Source organism: Phoxinus phoxinus (assembly GCF_949152265.1).
Source record: "Phoxinus phoxinus genome assembly, chromosome: 25".
In the NCBI taxonomy this organism is placed as follows: domain Eukaryota; kingdom Metazoa; phylum Chordata; class Actinopteri; order Cypriniformes; family Leuciscidae; genus Phoxinus; species Phoxinus phoxinus.
The window spans coordinates 8,292,488-8,311,269 of record NC_136900.1 but is presented as its reverse complement, the minus strand read 5'-3'; the positions used below and the strand labels follow the sequence as shown (position 1 = coordinate 8,311,269).

Genomic DNA, 18,782 nt, shown 5'->3' with positions numbered 1-18,782 from the left:
CATCCATCGTCTATCTATCCATCCATCGTCTATCTATCCATCCATCGTCTATCTATCCATCCATCGTCTATCCATCCATCCATCCATCTATCTATCCATCTATCGTCTATCTATCCATCCATCGTCTATCTATCCATCCATCGTCTATCTATCCATCCATCGTCTATCTATCCATCCATCGTCTATCCATCCATCCATCCATCTATCTATCTATCCATCTATCGTCTATCTATCTATCCATCGTCTATCTATCCATCCATCGTCTATCCATCCATCTATCTATCTATCCATCCATCGTCTATCCATCCATCTATCTATCTATCCATCCATCGTCTATCCATCCATCCATCCATCCATCCATCCATCCATCCATCCATCCATCTATCCATCGTCTATCCATCTATCTATCTATCCATCCATCGTCTATCTATCTATCCATCCATCCATCCATCTATCTATCTATCAATCTATCTGTCTATCCATCGTCTATCCGTCCGTCTGTCTATCCATCTATTTATCTATCTGTCTGTCCGTCCGTCTGGCTAATATGAGCTTTTAAAACAGACAGATGTGTAGTGTGCAGTGAGGAGACGGTGTAACGCACCACTATCCTGAAATAGTCACTGGGAATGACCGTGTCTCCGTCCTTCATCCATTTGACGGTGGGCGGCGGAGACCCGGTGATGTCACACTCAAAGATGATGTCCATCGACTCCTGGGCGTAAGTGTTGGAGGGTCTCGTCACGAACCGTGGAGGAACTAGAAGAAGAAAAGACAATAAACGCAGGCATGAAGTTGAGCGGAGGTCACAGGGTACATTTGGATAAAAACAACAACACCCCATGGCTGGGACTCGTGCGAACAGGAACAGGTAGCGGCAGGTAAAGTGTGCTTCCTCTCATATGCCTTTGTAGTTCCTATGGCAACCGCATCCGAGCTAGTTTGCGACCTCTCCTGATGTTGATATCTTGTGCAGGTAATGGAGGATGTTCAGCTGGGAAGAACAGATGAAGAATACAGAGACGCTAAAAATAACCTGAGATTCAGACTCAGAGGTAGTTTTCTTATCGCCGTCTGACAAAAGTGCGTCAAGGATGACTGATTCTGTGTTTGTTACGCCCTGCTTCACCTTCTAAAATCAACAAGAGACAAAGAAAATCCACAGCTCTCCATCTGCAGCTCCGTGCCGTCAGCAGAGAAAGATTCATTTCCTTGAACTCTGCTACGCTAACTATCTCTGGCAGTGACTGTTTGTGCTGTGATCTCATTTCTTTAAAGCGCAAAATCACACTGTTCTTTCTCTCCAGCGTCAGCCTTGGTACATTATGCTGTTTTTAAACTTGGTTTGGTTTGTTTGGATGAACTTGAGTGCGATCTCGCTTCCGCAGACGAGTTTCACTTCGGCTGTGTTCTCAATCAATACTTGTTTACTGCGCAGTAAATAATTCATAATAATAATAATAATAATAATTCATAACATTTATATAGCACTCAAAGCGCTTTACATAGAAGGGGGAATCTCCTCAACCACCACCAATGTGCAGCGTCCACTTGGATGATACGACGGCAGCCATATTAGGCCAGAACGCCCACCACACACCAGCTTACTGGTGGAGAGGAGACAGTGATGAAGCCAATCAGTATATAATACTGTACACTAGGGCTGTCCGCTAATAGTCGACGAGAAGAGGCTTGATCGACTCAATTTTAATTGGCTAGTGAAGTCACGTGGGAGCAGATAGTTAACGTCATCAGAAAGTGTGGGAAGATTTCGAGAGGGTGAAGAAAAATGTGACATGCGACCCCAAACATGACTTATTTAAAACATGCAAGTAAATGTTTCTAGAGCAGCAAATCAGCATATTAGAGTGATTTCTGAAGGATCATGTGACACTGAAGGATCATGTGACACTGAAGACTGGAGTAATGATGCTGAAAATGCAGCTTTGATCACAGGAATAAATTACATTAACAATCATTTCACACAGAAAACAGCTATTTTAAATTGTAAATATATAACAAAATATTACAGTTTTTACTGTATCAAATAAATGCAGCGTTGGTGACTTTTAAAAAATATAACAATTCTTAAGAATTTTAATTTATATATAATAATAATAATAATAATAATAGTAGAATATATAATTCATTTATATACATGAATTTAAGTTTATTAATATAGGTGAAGAGAATATTTGTTTTTTAAATAAATATTGCAAATGTTATATAGATAGATTGTGATAAGAATTGTATTTAAATGGAAGACAAAGTATTAAAAAAAAAATCTATTAAGTTAATTAATACTTATGTAGGACTGAAAGGGTAACTGTCGCCAAAATTGAACCTGGGCTCTTTTTGTTAATCTACCCGAGTCAAACATTCGTGTAAAAGCATAATTAGAATGGAAACGCCACTTTTAAGATTGGCCGTATTTTCGTTTTTGGTCAAAAGGCCTATTGAATGGGAGTGCATGGGGCACGTATATGATAGCATCAAAATCGCTATTTTTAAAACACTAAGGAGGCTCGACACAGCATAAAACTCTCGATAAAAGTCGATCTCCGAATGCAGCTTTTCATCTTTACTCTCCTCATGTTACGTTGCATTCGGAGATCGACTACTTTTGACTGACAAAATTCCAGCCACCGGAAACACTAACTGATAAATTGAGTCGTACAAAACCTTTCTTTTTAGTAAACTTTGTGTACACAATGTAGTCAATGCTCAAGTTCATGTGTAGAGCACCTGCTGATACTTCAAGCACAGTTTTATGTTGCGTCGAGCCACCTTAGTGTTTTAAAAATAGCGATTTTGATGCTATCATTGTAGTGCTCCATTCACTCCCATTCAAAAGGCATTCTGAGCTAAAACGAACCACCAATACGGCCAATCTTAAAAGTAGCGTTTCCATTCGAACTATGCTTTTACACGAAAGTTTGACTCGGGTAGATTAACAAAAAGAGCCTAGGTTCAATTTTGGCGACAGTTATGCATGACTAGGGTGTATTCACACCAGGAAAGTCCGATAGTTCACTTGCTTTGGTCCGGACCAAATAATTTTTTTTGTTTTTTTGTTTGGTACGGTTCGCTTTCACACTGCTCTTTTTGCAAGTGAACCAAAATGTGTAAACAAAACCACACGTGTGCTAAGGTCGTCCATTCATTGGACAAGGATTCTCAAGTAGGGAAATCAGGAAGTGCAACAAAAAAAAGGCTCGGAGATATAAAAAATATAAAAATAAATTAAAAATAAATTTGGAGATATTTCGTAGGCTACTGCAATATTTGTTCTTTTACTGTCTCGTTATTTCTAAATAATATGTGTGCGTGCATCTGTAAATCCGGTGACGCGTGTATTGATTTTTATTAATAAACAAGTGTTTTCTCTAAAAGTGTCGACTCGGCTGCAAAAATGAAGTTGACGATCGCCATCTCCGTGAGAACGCGCTTAGAGAGAAATGCACATAAATAGGCTAAGCCTAATAATGGATTACATAATCAGAGAGTAGCCTTTTTCTTTTTTCATTTTGAATTATTTCGTTTAAAGACATTTCAAGCTTTGTGTATTTGATGTATTTGTCATGTCTGTGTGAGGCATACACTGAGTTTCAGTTGGGCTGAGTTTAAGTTAGGATGTGCTCAGTTCACGTGCAATGCAAGTGAGCGCGCGGGCGCCTCCGTTATATTTGTTTCGTCGGCCTATTCATTAAATACAGGCAATTGGTTGATGAAAAATGTATTAAAATTAAGATACAATTTATACAAAACGAAATTCACTTTAAAGAAAGGCTTTCTATAACAACTTCAACTTCAACGGTCAAAATCATGTCTGACCCGCTCCATGTCTCATATTGCGCATCCTATCTCGGTCGTGCTGTTCACTTTTCATAAATCAACATAAATGGAAAAAAAAAATAACATTATAATATTTTAACAAATATGAAACGCGCTTTTTTAAATGGCTACAACAGTATAGTAGGCCTACATATCCTACTCTCTATTTGTACAAATTTCTGCACATTAATTTAATTCTGAATTTTGCACACACAAGTTGAAAGGCATTTGTTCAAATCAAGTTCACGGATAATTGTGCGTGCATTTATTAGCCTAATAATTATGATACTAAAATCCTAACAAATAGGCTATGCTATGTACAAAAAATCAGATGACTTCTCTCGAAAAATCTCTCGTTCACGTTCATTGTATTAAAAGTGATTCGTTCAGCGTTTGGCGAAAATATGAACGCGTTCAGTGAACACGTTCATGCACAACACTGCCAATGATGCACACACGACGCGCAGAATGACGCGCAACAGTATCGTGTGGCCAGACAGCGCGCCGGAATGGAATTCTCTTTCGCACTTGAATGAACAATATTGGGTCGATATTGATATTGGGCCGATATTGGGTCGGTTCATGTTCACATCGTAAACGAACCGTATCAGAGTTCGTTTGGAACCGTACCGAGACCACCTCTTCAGCTGGGTCTCGGTTCGATTGTTTGGTCCGCACCAGAGTTCGATTGCTGTATTCACACCTGCCCAAAAGGTCCGCACCAAGGGGGGAAACGAACTAGAGTTCGATTCAATCGAACCAAACAAGGCAGGTGTGAATACACCCTATAGTGTGCATTACTTTGAAGCATGTGTGAAAGTAACACGATTACAGATCGTCAGAGAACACACAGCCTATTCCAGCACATCCTTTCCTTTTATGAGTAACTTTTAAAGTGTAACCCAAGCCAGCATTAACAGCGTTTTACACGGCTCTCTACAATCCTGCTAATCTGAGAGGGAATCCGGGGAAAATCTCAGCATGTGAACCTCGGCTTTTAAAATAACCGCGCCACAAGAGTTATGAGTCACTTCACATGCAGATATTAAGAGATTAAAATGCCAGTGTTTAATAACCCCAACACGGGTTTCACAGCAGAGATAGGAAGAACATTCACTCCATAACTCTGGCACGGCTCTTATCTCATAGAAAAGCTCTTAAAAACACCACAGTGTTATTTATTCGTCCAAAGTCACAGCCAAAGTCTTGCAAAATATAGATGGATAATGATTCAAACACAATAAATATCTCTTGGAAGAGGAAAAAAAAAAACATTGGCATTGAAAGTACAGCATAAATTAATCACATCAATGAAATTAGCACAAGCACGCATGAAAGAAGGCTAAAAATATGAACCAAGATCTGTACACAGCATCTGTGTCATGCTGTCGATTTCCACGGAAAACTGGAAGTTCATTCACCTAGAAAAGTTACACCACCAATAACACATTTCTAATCCAAAAAATCCTTTAGTAGGTCGTTTATGCGGTTGCACATACCTTATAAATGTTCAAACATGCACCTGTGTGAGTGTTTTTCAAAACATGCAACTTTACACACCTAAACGCCCTCCTCCCAAGGTGTGTGTGTGTGCGTTACCGTCTGACACAGTGTTATTTTTACCCATCAGAACCCAAATCAGATTTCATGACTTCCCACGGGAGATTAAACTTCCTGAGCTCAGTCACCAACCTTTCCATACGTGCGTCAATAGCGGTGAAAGAGGCAAATAAAGCTGATGGAAAAAACAGCAGAGTGTGTCTGGATGGGCCGAGCGCATCTATTCCGGCTCAGATCAGCAGGAGGGAGTGAAAATAACAGCTCGGATCAGGGAGGTGAAGAGATCACGAACACACACCCCACTGCTGTCGGCTTTATCTTACATCACTCTTGATGTTATACTGCATTTAGCATCTCTTGCATCACTGTGTCTCTCAAGAAAAAAAATAAACCTCATTAGAAAATCCAATTATGATATGGCTCAAGTTCCAGAGTCAGATCAAAGATAGCCTCAGCTTCAGACCGTCTAATGCACACACACACACACACACACACACACACACACACACACACACACACACACACACACACACACACACACACACACACACACACACACACACACACACACACACACACACACACACACACACACACACACACACACACACACACACACACACACACACACACACACACACACACACACACACACACACACACACACACACACACACACACACACACACACACACACACACACACACACACACACACACACCTTTACTGGCTGCTGGTTCACTTTAGGGTTGATTTTAAATGTCTCCTATTTGTTTACAAGTGCTTAAATGGACCACAAAACCAGTCACATGGGTCAATTTTTTTAAATTGAGATTTATTCATCATCTGAACGCTGAATAAATAAGCTTTCCATTGATGTGTGGTTTGTTAGGATAGGACAATATAAAACTATTTGAAAATCTGGAATCTGAGGGGGCAAACAAATCTAAACATTGAGAAAATCTCCTTTAAAGTTGTGCATTTATGTTCATGATTGTGCTGCATTCACTCACAAAAATACATGTTTTATATATTTATGGAAGGAAATTTACAAAATATCTTCATGGAACATGATCTTTACTTGATCCAGCTTGACCCTAATGATTTTTGGCATAAAAGAAAAATGAATAATTTTGACCCATACAATGTATTGTTGGCTATTGCCACAGATATACCCGTGCGACTCGAGACTGGTTTTGTGATCCAGGGTCACACATAACCTGGCTCCCCCTACCTCTCTGAGCTTTTAGTGCAATACAATCCTTCCAGAGGTCTTAGATCAGGGACACAGAAACTTTTTATCTATCCCACGGTTCAGACTAAAACATAGAGGTCATCGTGCCTTGCGTTAATAATCATGTTTGCAATGTTTTAATTTTTTTAGGCATGTATTTTACGAATGTTGTCTGTTATAATTTTCTACTTTTCTACATGTCTTTTCCCCATGTCTGACGTGTTCTTGTTTTATGATGTTTTGTAAAGCACGTTGGTCAGCTTCGGCTGTATAAATGGTGCTATACAGGTGAAACTCGAATACCGGTAATTATAATATGGTGCAAAAGTTAATTTATTTCAGTGAGATATTTCCAGCCTTTATTAGTTATAATTTTGATGATTATGGCTAACAGTTTATGAAAACCTTTTCACAATATTCTCATTTTGAATTTGGGGTTTTCATAAGATTTTAGTGTGAAGAAATATAGAAAAAAAGAAATATAGCACCTAAAACTTTTTCTCTAAATATTGAGAGAACATTTAAAAAAATACTAATACCACCATCACCTTGAATGCAATACAAATGCTTTCACCCAAAGCGTCTGACAAATGCAAGAATGTAAATGTAATAATCAGTATTTAAACGTCTGGACGAACAGATATTTGACCATGAAGTCCACACACATTGAGTCTCGTACATAAACCATGAAAAACGTTGTATGTAAATCCTCAGATTCACTCCAATGCTACACTACAGGTGAAACTCGAAAAAAAAAATTATATGGTGCAAAAGTTAATTTATTTCAGTAATTCAACGTAAAAGGTGAAACTAATATATTATATAGACTCATTACATGCAAAGTGAGATATTTCAAGCCTTTATTTGTTATAATTTGGATGATTATGGCTTACAGCTTATGAAAACCCCAAATTCAAAATTAGAATATTGTGAAAATGTTTCAAGCTGTAAGCCATAATCATCAAAATTATAACTAATAAAGGCTTGAAATATCTCACTTTGCATGTAATGAGTCTATATAATATATTAGTTTCATCTTTTAAGGTGAATTACTGAAATAAATTAACTTTTGCACCATATGCAAATTTTTCGAGTTTCACCTGTAACAACAGATGATTTTACATAAGACCCATTGTGCAATAATTTTTTTCAGTTTTTTTGCACATGAAGATTTCTGCAGCGCTTTTTGAATGAATTACCACTGTGTTGCATGTCAGGTTATAATTGTGGCATCGTCTGCTTCCTATTTACTTGTCACATAAAAAAATAAGAGGAAAACTGCGGTTGGTCAGATGACCACGTCCTGTCAAAATTATGTCTGTGAGTTTGAGTTGTGCATGCAATCACATATCGAGAGCAGACACTTTTAAGATTCAATGCAAAACATGGACTCTCCGAAAAATAAAACTGATGATCAGCCGAGAGATAAAAATACAAAAAAGAAAACAAAAAAACGCTTTGAAGTTCCTTCTCCGCAGAGGAAAACGCTGTCTAGACACGTGTGCGCTTCAAAAGCCTGAACAATGTTGCACATGATTACAAACGGGGATGTTTAGTGCTGAACTGAATCATTCACAACTCAGATGATTCTCAGCAGGTTTGGAGAATCAATTCATCTAAGAGATTAATGTGTTTTCGTGGAGTTGTTCTTGACACGTACCGTGCACCGTGAGCTCTGCCTGGATCTCGCTGGTCATGTTGCCACTGTCCGTCTGGCAGACGTATATCCCAGCATCCTCTTCTGTCAGGTTGACGATCTGCAGGCTTCCCCCGCCAATCACAGCAAAACGCTCATGACTGGAACAAAGAGATACAAGGAGGTGAGGATGTGTTGAGATGTTGAGATGACTTTTCCTTTCAGGAAATGTATTAGTTCTCAGGAATCTCGAGCCTGGCACAGTAATGCTGAACAGAGATGGAATAAAAAAAAACAGGATACAGTATGGATTTCGTTTCCTGTGGCTTTTCCTTTATGGCTTGACTGCATTGAAAGCAACTTTCCTGTAGTGGGATTTCTAGAGAAAAACAAACTAGTGTTCCTGGTTCCTTCCTAATGACTCAGAGGCAGGGATGAGGCAGAAGAGAAGCGAGTTAATGTAAGATGAGCCACGAACAGAAAGAGGACAGAAAGTAAAGAGAAAAGAGGAAGGATGAAGAGTCAGACCTCCAAACCTCCTGCATGTCACTTTATTAAGGCGAGACACGGCAGGCAAAAACAGTTTTTTTTTCACTGGTCAATTTAGAGATTTTGGGCTATTTGTCTTCAATAACATGTCTTCTTTCAGACTTGTGGTGAAAAAAAGTCCAAAATACACATTTAGGTCTGTATTTTACTACACTTTGTCTATTTGCGTATGTAGATTTCTCCGAAATTCAACAAAAGTTTGCGTTCTAAATCAACGCGCTGCTCCGCGATCTCTGTGTTCTTCCTTTAATCACGCACACGTCTGGAAAGCTCTCTCTCTCCTGTACAATGCTGTCGGGTCCAAATATGGTCATTTCCTTTTAATCAACCAATCGTGAAAGTAAAATGGGCATTTAATCCTAAAAGCGAAATCTCATTGGCTGATGTCAATTTCTGACAGCGTGATTGGTTCAGATGCATCACGTGACGCGCTCTGATATTTAGATGTGTGTTTTTGACTGTTTTTCTGCTCAGTTGAAGGCCATAAATGCTGTGTTTATAAGTTTTGATGTGATTTAGGTGGTTTATATTGTTGTTGCTAATTATTTGATAAGATATTGTGTCAGTAAATAGTTGTTTCTACTAAAAAAGTATGTTTTTTTACATTACAAATCTTTAAATGCCTTTTTCTCAAAATGTTTTTTTTTGTCATTCTCCAGTATAAACATCTCAGCCTATGTAGCACCGATGTACACCAAACTTCCCAGTTATACACTTAGCAGTATTCTGAAGATATGTTCAGAGGGATTTGTTAATAAATCATTCCTGGCCTGATTTATGGGACATTTTAATCCAAAAAATATGGCGAAAACAAAACAAAATTGTGTGAACAAAATGAAAAAAGTATTTTGCACCTGGCTTTATCATATGTTCAGATCTATCTACCGAAAATATATGCAAAAGTGTGCATATTTAATGAGATAATACCTAATTTGCATAATTAAACATACAAATTTCAAAAACGTGTAATACATTTTTTTATGAACTTGTGCAAGTAATCAACTGAGGAAGTTTCATGGTGATATCTATTATTTTTTAATTGTACCCTATTCACCTGTAGTGTCTCGCCTTAAACCAAAACCCCACCGATTAGTGAGTTTGACTAAGAATGGAGAGTAAACCATCCAGGAATGATGCCTTAAACTTTCAGAGAGCAAAATCCACCAGCTCACTCGTCAAGAAGTTTCTTCCAACACATCCGAGTCTCAATCTACAGCTCAAAGTGACAATGACACCGGCCTTTATTTGGGAGCAGGAACTGGTGCTATTCTTATAGAAAGTGTGACAATGCAGCAATTTCAAATAACACACACTCCTGCTCAAAAGTTTGGGGTATGCATGTGTTTTTTAATTAATTTTGTTTAGCAACACTGTAAAAAAATTCTGACCTTTCCAACTCAAAATTTTCTAGTGACTGGTGAAGTTTACAGTGAAGGGTGTATTAAATTGATCGAAAATAAGAAATGTTTCTTGAGCAGCAAATCATCATATCATCATGATTTCTGAAGGATCATGTGACACTGAAGACTGGAGTAATGATGCTGAAAATTCAGCTTTGATCACAGGAATAAATTACATTTAAAATATATATTTTACATAGAAAACACTTATTTGAAATTGTAATAATATTTCACAATATTACTGTAGTTTTGATCAAATAAATGCAGTCTTGGTGAGCAGAAGAGACTCAAAAAGAGTAAATTGTTGCGTAAGTGCAACACATTTTGTACAAAAAAATTGTAAAACAAACATGTTTTCTTTAAACATTGTGAGAACGTCTAACAACATAAGGATCCATAAACTACTAAGAACATTTTGACAACCTTGACATAACGTTAGCCAAACGTTTCATAACTTGCCAAGCACCTGATGACTCCAGCGGTGATATATTCATCATCCCCAGCCATGAGACAGCAGACGCCGCTCTGAGAAACAAGGTCCCGAACCCAATGAGAGATTCGTTAAACGCATGATATGACAGAAGTCAGACGATGCTGCGACCGTGAAGACCCCGAGAGACCCGGGGAGGGGTCGTCGAAGGCCGGATAATTAAAAAAGAAATTAAAAACAGGACGAGTCTATAAAGTACAAAGAGCCGCCCTCATTAATTGTGTTTTAGCACGACATTAAAACTCCAGAATGGAGGAGGGTAACAGAGCATGATGGGTAAAAAGTTTGTTTTTAAAAGAACAGATCAGCATATTCTGACATTACTTACTCACGTCACAACAAACCCGACAAATGGAGAACTTTTATGCAGATTTGGTAATAAACATGGTCACTACGAACCATTTTGTCGTTTTATGGAAAATAATTTTGTTTCGTCAAAAAAATAACATCATACATGTTCGGAAAAACATCATCAAACTATCTTTTTTGTGTGAACTATGCCTTTAAATCACCGTAAGATCCTACTAATTTATATTTAAAATGGGTAATAAGTGCCCATTAAGTAATAAATATATCTCTGAAAGATCTGAGGTCACAAAACAAAATTTTATTTACATTTTATTTAATATTCAACAATATTATTGATCTGCCAGCATTGACACCATTATATGAGAACTAAACTGAGCAGGACGATGACATCGCGGTTTACTGCAAAGCGGCTATATACATAAATGAACTAAATTAATAACTTTTTTTACAACAAAAATGAATCATCACTGAACTCCCTTAAAGGGGAGATGAAACATCCATGTTTTGGCACTGGTAGTAGCTACATATATTACAAAAATCACCTTGCCTAATTTGTTTTGTTTTTTTAAAGTTGTTAAAACCACATATATGACAAATTATTTTCGTAATTTCTAGCTAGCTTTCTAGATAGCGAGTCGCCATTTTGAAGTGACGTCACAGCCTACGTAACGGGGTTGGTTGGGTCCAATGGTTAGTGAAGAGAATGCAGCATTTCTTTACCTGACTGAATGCGCGCTTGATTTAAAATGGAGGAAAACGAACTTGAAAGACCTGTTGAGCCCGTGTGTCCCATTGCCTATGCATTTGAGCCGATACGGCGTGAGAACCGAGCAGTGGTACGTCGGTATGTCGAACAGCCAGTGGTGGTTTGGGGAGAAGAGCGGGTTGGGAACGCTAACGTTACCTGGTGTCAGTGTGGCTGCTGTACTGCGATGCCCACCGTTTCAGAGTCTATCTGCTGTCAAGAGGCTGATCTTGACCATGTATTGCGTGGTCAATCTTGCATCACCATGGCGTGCACATCTACTATGCTGTGCCGGGAGGTAGACGTGTTGGAAGTGGCAATGCTCTCCCTGAAGGATGTCCGAGCGGAGACACTGGAGCGGGACGCCAAGCACGTAAAGTGTTGTGCCAGTTCATACTTAAAAAGAACTAGCTCAAAGTTCAGTTCACACAGATGATAATGAACTAGTTCATGTTCATAGTTCTTTCTTCTTTTTTTTTAATGAACTAAGTTCACATATCTAAAAATGAACTAGTTCACGTTCATTTGTTAAATTATTTTAACAAAGATGTAGGCTATTATTAATAATAATGTTATTTCAACACAATATCTCGTTATTTCGAAATAATATGTGTGCGTGCATCTGTAAATCTGGTGACGCGTGTATTGATTTTTATTAATAAACAAGTGTTTTCTCTAAAAGTGTCGACTCGGCTGCAAAGATGAACGATGACGATCGCCATCTCCGTGTGAACGCGCTTATAGAGAGAAATGCACATAAATTGCCTAAGCGTAATAATGGATTACATAATCAGAGAGTAGCCTTTTTCGTTTGGAATTATTTCGTTTAAAGACATTTCAAGCTTTGTGTATTTGATGTATTTGTCATGTCTGTGTGAGGCATATAAGTTTCGTTAAGGATGTGCTCTAGTTCACGTGCAATGCAAGTGAGCGCGGGCGCCTCCGTTATATTTGTTTCGTCGGCCTATTCATTAAATACAGGCAATTGGTTGATGAAAAATTGATTAAAATTAAGATACAATTTATACAAAACGAAATTCACTTTAAAGAAACGATTTCTATAACAACTTCAACGGTCAAAATCATGTCTGACCCGCTCCATGTCTCATGCATTCTATCTCGGTCGTGCTGTTCACTTTTCATAAATCAACATAAATGGAAAAAAAAATAACATTAGGCCTATATTTTAACAAATATGAAACGCGCTTTTTTTAATGGCTACAACAGTATAGTAGGCCTACATACTCTCTTATTTGTACAAATTTCTGCACATTAATTCTGAATTTTGCACACACAAGTTGAAAGGCATTTGTTCAAATCAAGTTCACGGATAATTGTGCGTGCATTTATTAGCCTAATCATTATGATACTAAAATCCTAAGAATTTATACTAAATCCTAAAAATCAGATGAACCCATAATATGAACGGTTAAGCATTTTCCTCCCATAGAAAACCATTAGGCTATAAGAACGCTTAATGTGGCTTAATGCAGATTAGAATGTTCCCTTATTTATGTCGAAATAACGAGATATCGATACTAGGCTACTGTGTCCAACCGTGGTCTCCTTTTTGATCAGCGGAAACGATTTTTGCTTGTTTGGGATCTGACTGTCCAGCGTATTTGAAAGTTAAGCAAACTTTCCTGTCTTTTTGACGTTTTTCCCCTGAGTGAAACCTGACTTTTCAAATGAACCAATACAGACAAACTGTATTGAACAGATTCTGTGGCCCTGTGGTTAAAACAACAATCAGCAGACTGACAGCTTATTCTGGTTCACTCTATCTCTATCTCTGTCATTCACTGCACACAGAGCCAACCAACCCCGTGACGTCACAGGTTAGAATTCTGCAAAATGGCGGCGCCCTGGCCGCGAAAGTTAAAACGTTTTTTCTTTTTTCTTTTATATCCTTACATTTTTCACGTTTCTTATATATTTTTTGATTATAGTGGAAATCCATCTTGTAAATTATGTAAACTTGATTGAGTGCTTCATCTCCCCTTTAAGCTGTGACTGTGACACTATTTTCTTCTAGAAACAAACTTTGTTGCATTATTTTCCTGTTATCTCTGTAAAGCTGCTTTGAAACAATCTGTATTGTAAAAAGCGCTGTATAAATAAAGGTGACATGACAAAACCACAAACTTGAAGACATCTGAAGCTAAAACTAGACAGCTAAATCTTTAAATCCTGGTTGTTACAAGACATAGTTTCAATCAAATGTTATTCTCTTAAACGTTATTTTTCGAGAACGTCTGAATGAACATCAACACATCTCTTAACAACTCTTTTAGCTGTACCGCTTTAGGATTTATCATCCTCCATTTCCCAGAATTCCCCAGTTCAAAGGCCTGTTTAAATTTACTGCTGTTTGCTAATGCCGATCAACCATTAAAAACAAAATCAACTTACTCTAAATGTTTAAAACGCATGCAAACACTTCCAGGCTGTCGTATGTCATCAATATAAACATAAGGCGAGGTATTGAAGAAGAATGTATGATATTACTATTGAAATTAAAGTATTGCACAAAGAGCTTTTTGAAATCCAGTGCTGGACGGCTCAGAAGGAGCTGCTTGCTTCTGTGTGCGACGCCTGACTGGATTTACAATATACTTATATTATAAATGTCCCCTTGCAACTCCTCCAGCCTGATGTTTGTGTTGAGAGGAGGTCGAGTGTCTGTCATCAACACACACATCCATTTTACAGCGTCCCGACTGGAATACACAAAACTGCTCAGTCTCTGGCTGGTTTAATCCACGTCAGCGAGGAGGACAAAAGGTGTTCTTGTCAGTGAAGCAAGCGATCCTCATTCATCCGAGGAATTCCTCCGTGATCCGCAGGCTTTCTGTGAAGCACTAAACAGCATTCCGGCTCTAATCCCGAGGCATGATGTGATTCAAACGCCAGATAAGACACAAGATGATCTGTCACTGATCTACCACCAGCTTTCCTGTTCACATCCCGACACTCCTTAAAAGATTAAACGCACGGAGAAACTGGCCTCAGATCAGTGCAACGGCGCTCGAACCGTTTATCTGACCTTTCTTAAAAAGACTGGACAGAAATCACTTGAGGGATTGGGCTCTAAATGAGTGTTTATGCGTGGTGTGTAATGAATGAGCGCCTGAGCTGATAAAGAGGTGATTTGTTTACTCAGTTCCTGCGAGCCATTCGACAACCTTCAGATTAGAGTTACAAAAACATGCCAGAGAAGCAAACAATGGAGGAGTGCGAAGAATGTGACTTATTCAACACTGGTTCTGCATACTGGAATCTTAAAGCCTATAAACACACACGTTTTCAAGATCTTCATTCTTGCCGTCTTTCTATCTTTAAAGCTTAGTTCACGCAATAACAAAAAATGCCATTATTTACACTCCTCTCGTTTCACACTGCAATTTATTTCATGTTTTTTTACATAGAAAAAAAAGAAGAATATTTGTAAGAATTTTAAACAGTTTGATTCCAAACAACAGTTTATAGTGACCTCTAAATGGGTAATATTTCACAAAAAAATATCAAATTAAACTAAAAAAGTCATACAAACTTTACAACTTTACTTTAAATAAATATGTATTAAAATATATACTATTAAAACAAATAAAATTTAACCAATACAACAATAAAATAAATTCAAGTACATTTAGGTACCACAACATTATATTGTACAGTATGAAAAATAGATATTCATTTTGAGATTTGCTAAACTACTTTTAACTGTGTTTTTAAATTATTTCGATGACGGACATTAACTGTAAAAATAGAAGAAATGCATAATTAAATAGAAAAAATCAGTTATATTTATTTATATATATATATATATATATATATATATATATATATATCCATGTCCAATATGGAGTTATAAGGTAAAAAAAAACAAAACAAAACATGACATGTTTTAGTGAATCACAACCTAAATTTTGATTTGTCTATATAACTATAATAGCCATGCAAAGATCCTATATTAAATGCTTGGTTTGAAACACATTTTTTAATATATATATATTCCTTTAAAATAATTTCGATCAAACTCTAAACCAGATTTCCTATGAGAGGAAGAGTAATCAAGTCCATTTGGATTACACACACACACACACACACACACACACACACACACACACACACACACACACACACACACACACACACACACACACACACACACACACACACACACACACACACACACACACACACACACACACACACACACACACACACACACACACACACACACACACACACACACACACACACACACACACACACACACACACACACACTAAAGATGTTGTCTGAGCCGTGATAGACTCTGTCTGCCCCTCTGAGGGACTGGGCATTGTGGGTAATATGACATTATTAGAATGTATCCAGCATCAGGAATACATTACATCGCCCGAAGACCATGAGAGAAGCAATTACGGCGTAAATAGAGTCTGTCAGCAATCATCAGTCCTGCACAGACAACCGGCAAAGAACCGCAATTAGACATTTAGCCGCTTTCAATCGACAGCGCAAACTGACATCAAGCCTCATCGGAGAGACACTGCACACGAGCTGAAGGGGGTAGTTAGCGCCTTAAACAGGTCATGATTAGTCTGCGCAGATCGCTGATACCATCAATTCAATCTTTATGGAAAGCATCGTTTCGAATTACGGTGGGCGGGATCCAAACGGCGAGGATGCATTGCAACAGACAGCAGCAGAACAGAGCTGAATCTCAATGAAAATCCTGTGAAGACAATGGCTCTGGTCCAAACACTAATCAGCTGCCGACGTAGACCGCATTTTAATGCACCACTGCCACGCTCTTCATTAAAACCCTCTAGGCACGAAACGATGCTGCACAAATCCAGGACCATTACATTCACTTTCATTCTCCCTTCCTGAATCTCTTTTCTCGAACCACTTTCCCTCTATAATTCCCAAACTGTATTCCAAAATAAAATGTATAAAAGAGAAACAAACATCATTAATTTTGCATGGGCCGCAGCAGGGATTGAGCTTTATCCCCAATCTTATTAGGGCAGCAACTGTCAGAAAAGAGGCAGAGCGTTTGTCATCCATTGGCAAATCTAGAGGCCGTTACCTAACGTGATCTTACATACAACACCTACAAAATACTCCAATCTGATCAGGATCTGTCAAGGTCAGTCTTATGTTTTCTCCAGGAAAAATGAATATGAAACTAGATTTGAAACCACTGTGTAAAACTCCCTGTGGTCACACTGTCAGGGCATCGCTGTTATTATTCTTAATTAAAACTGAGACAATGTTTTTGTTAACTGAAATAATGTTGAAATTAAATTAAATATAGGATGATGAAAAACTTTAATGGCTGAGATTTACATTTTTGAAGTAATGGGATAACCTTTCACAGGTGAGAAAGTGTTGGTTTATTAACTCAATATTACAGGTTTTTAAAGTATGGTAACCTTCGTCTTGTTGTGTTGTGTTAGTTTAGCAGTTATAATGTTAGTCTACATAACAGCACATCAAATTTGTTAGCTAATCATAACTATGGTTGCAGACAGGCGCTGTTTACTCCTGGTGTTAAGATGTGTTTTGGTGATCGGATCACAAGTGGACGACGCTAAATACAGGAGTAAACGGGTCTAAAACGGTTTGAGCTTGTCCACTTTCCACACTTCCAGAGAGAGTTGAAAACACATTCGGCCGGACTGCTTTCGTAGTGTAAACGCTCATGTGATCGAATGTGTTCAAACCGCCAAAAAAAGACTGTCTTCTCTCCGTCTACAGATCTAATGAGTAACATAATAGGAAGAGCTCGAGCCAGACGGGGTTTAAACTTCATCGGCTGAAGACCCAAGTTTGGTTTGAAGATGAAAAACACACCAAGCACAATGTTCTCTCTCCGTTCCTGATTTCTAACACACACTCACAGCGTTCGGCTGGTCTTGTGTCTGTCAGAGCAGAAACTAAAGCTGATGTTCTGTGTGTTTTTTTCCGTCGTCTCTGGTCGCGTTCATATGTAAATTACATAAGCTTATTTTGTCAATTAGATTGAAAGATCTGAAAAAGTTCATACATTTACTCACCCATAGACCCTCCCCTCGAAGAAATCAGGACAGAAGTGGTTGAAAGTGGACAAAAGAGACGGATTAAAACACCAGGTGTAAACGGGAATGTGTCTCCCTCGTCTACGTGTGATCCGATCGACCAAAACACATCTCAATACCAGGAGTAAACAGGTCCACACGTTCTCGAATGTTCTAAGGATGTTTGCACTTGTTTTAATGTTGTTTTATGTCAGATTGCTTAGAGTGTCATTAATATCTGTAGCACAAATGGCAGTTTAATATTTAGAGTTAAAGATTTGAACAAACCCCTAACACTAAGGAAGCTCAAAAGTAATAGTGATGTTTAATTAATCTGAGCGACTGTATGTTGCAGACATCCGTCAGCTCTGCTGTTGACCTTGAAAATGTTTTGCATTTGGACACAGGTTATCAGCATCTACGCAAGAACACGATAATCCTAGTGTTAGGGAGTAAAACACAGCGGGTTAAGAATTGAAAAGAGACAAAGTGGCAATAAAAAGCATGTAATCGCTTTTGTCCATGTCCACAATGCAAACATTACCAACCCCACCGCTGAAATCACATCAGGGTAAATATTGCAGCACACAGGGCGTAATAATGAATGATAGAGCGCTGGACCCCTGACAGCCGATTTACATGCCGTGACAATTCAGTCCTTTCTACATTATTCATGTCCAACCCGATGACAACAGCCAAACCTCCTCTGGAAAACAGAGAGGAGAGAGGACTATACCAGCAATCCTGCAAACTATTCAGAGCAATTTACAGCATGTAAAAGGCGTACGTGACTTTAGATGAAGCCGTGTTCCAGTTAAGAGCATCATAACTATGCCGCGCACATCCGAAATTACACAATGGCCACGTGGGAACGCCGCACGCCTCTATAATATCCATTCACACAGGCGTCAGTAATTACCTCCGGCGGATAATAAGGATATTTTACGCTGAGGAATT

The 18,782-nt window shown here is 38.3% G+C and overlaps 1 protein-coding gene across 2 annotated transcripts in view; it reads right to left on the bottom strand.

Moving 5' to 3' along the window:
- The window catches only part of neo1b (neogenin 1b), a 133,989-nt gene that overhangs the window by 45,459 nt on the left and 69,748 nt on the right, over positions 1-18,782 (bottom strand). For both annotated transcript variants that reach the window (XM_079603622.1, XM_079603621.1), the window contains exons 5-6: positions 8,289-8,425; positions 605-759 (exon numbers count right to left, since the gene is read on the bottom strand). In XM_079603622.1, the coding sequence (XP_079459748.1) occupies positions 605-759; positions 8,289-8,425 (292 nt within the window). The remainder of the gene's footprint in view (positions 1-604; positions 760-8,288; positions 8,426-18,782) is intronic.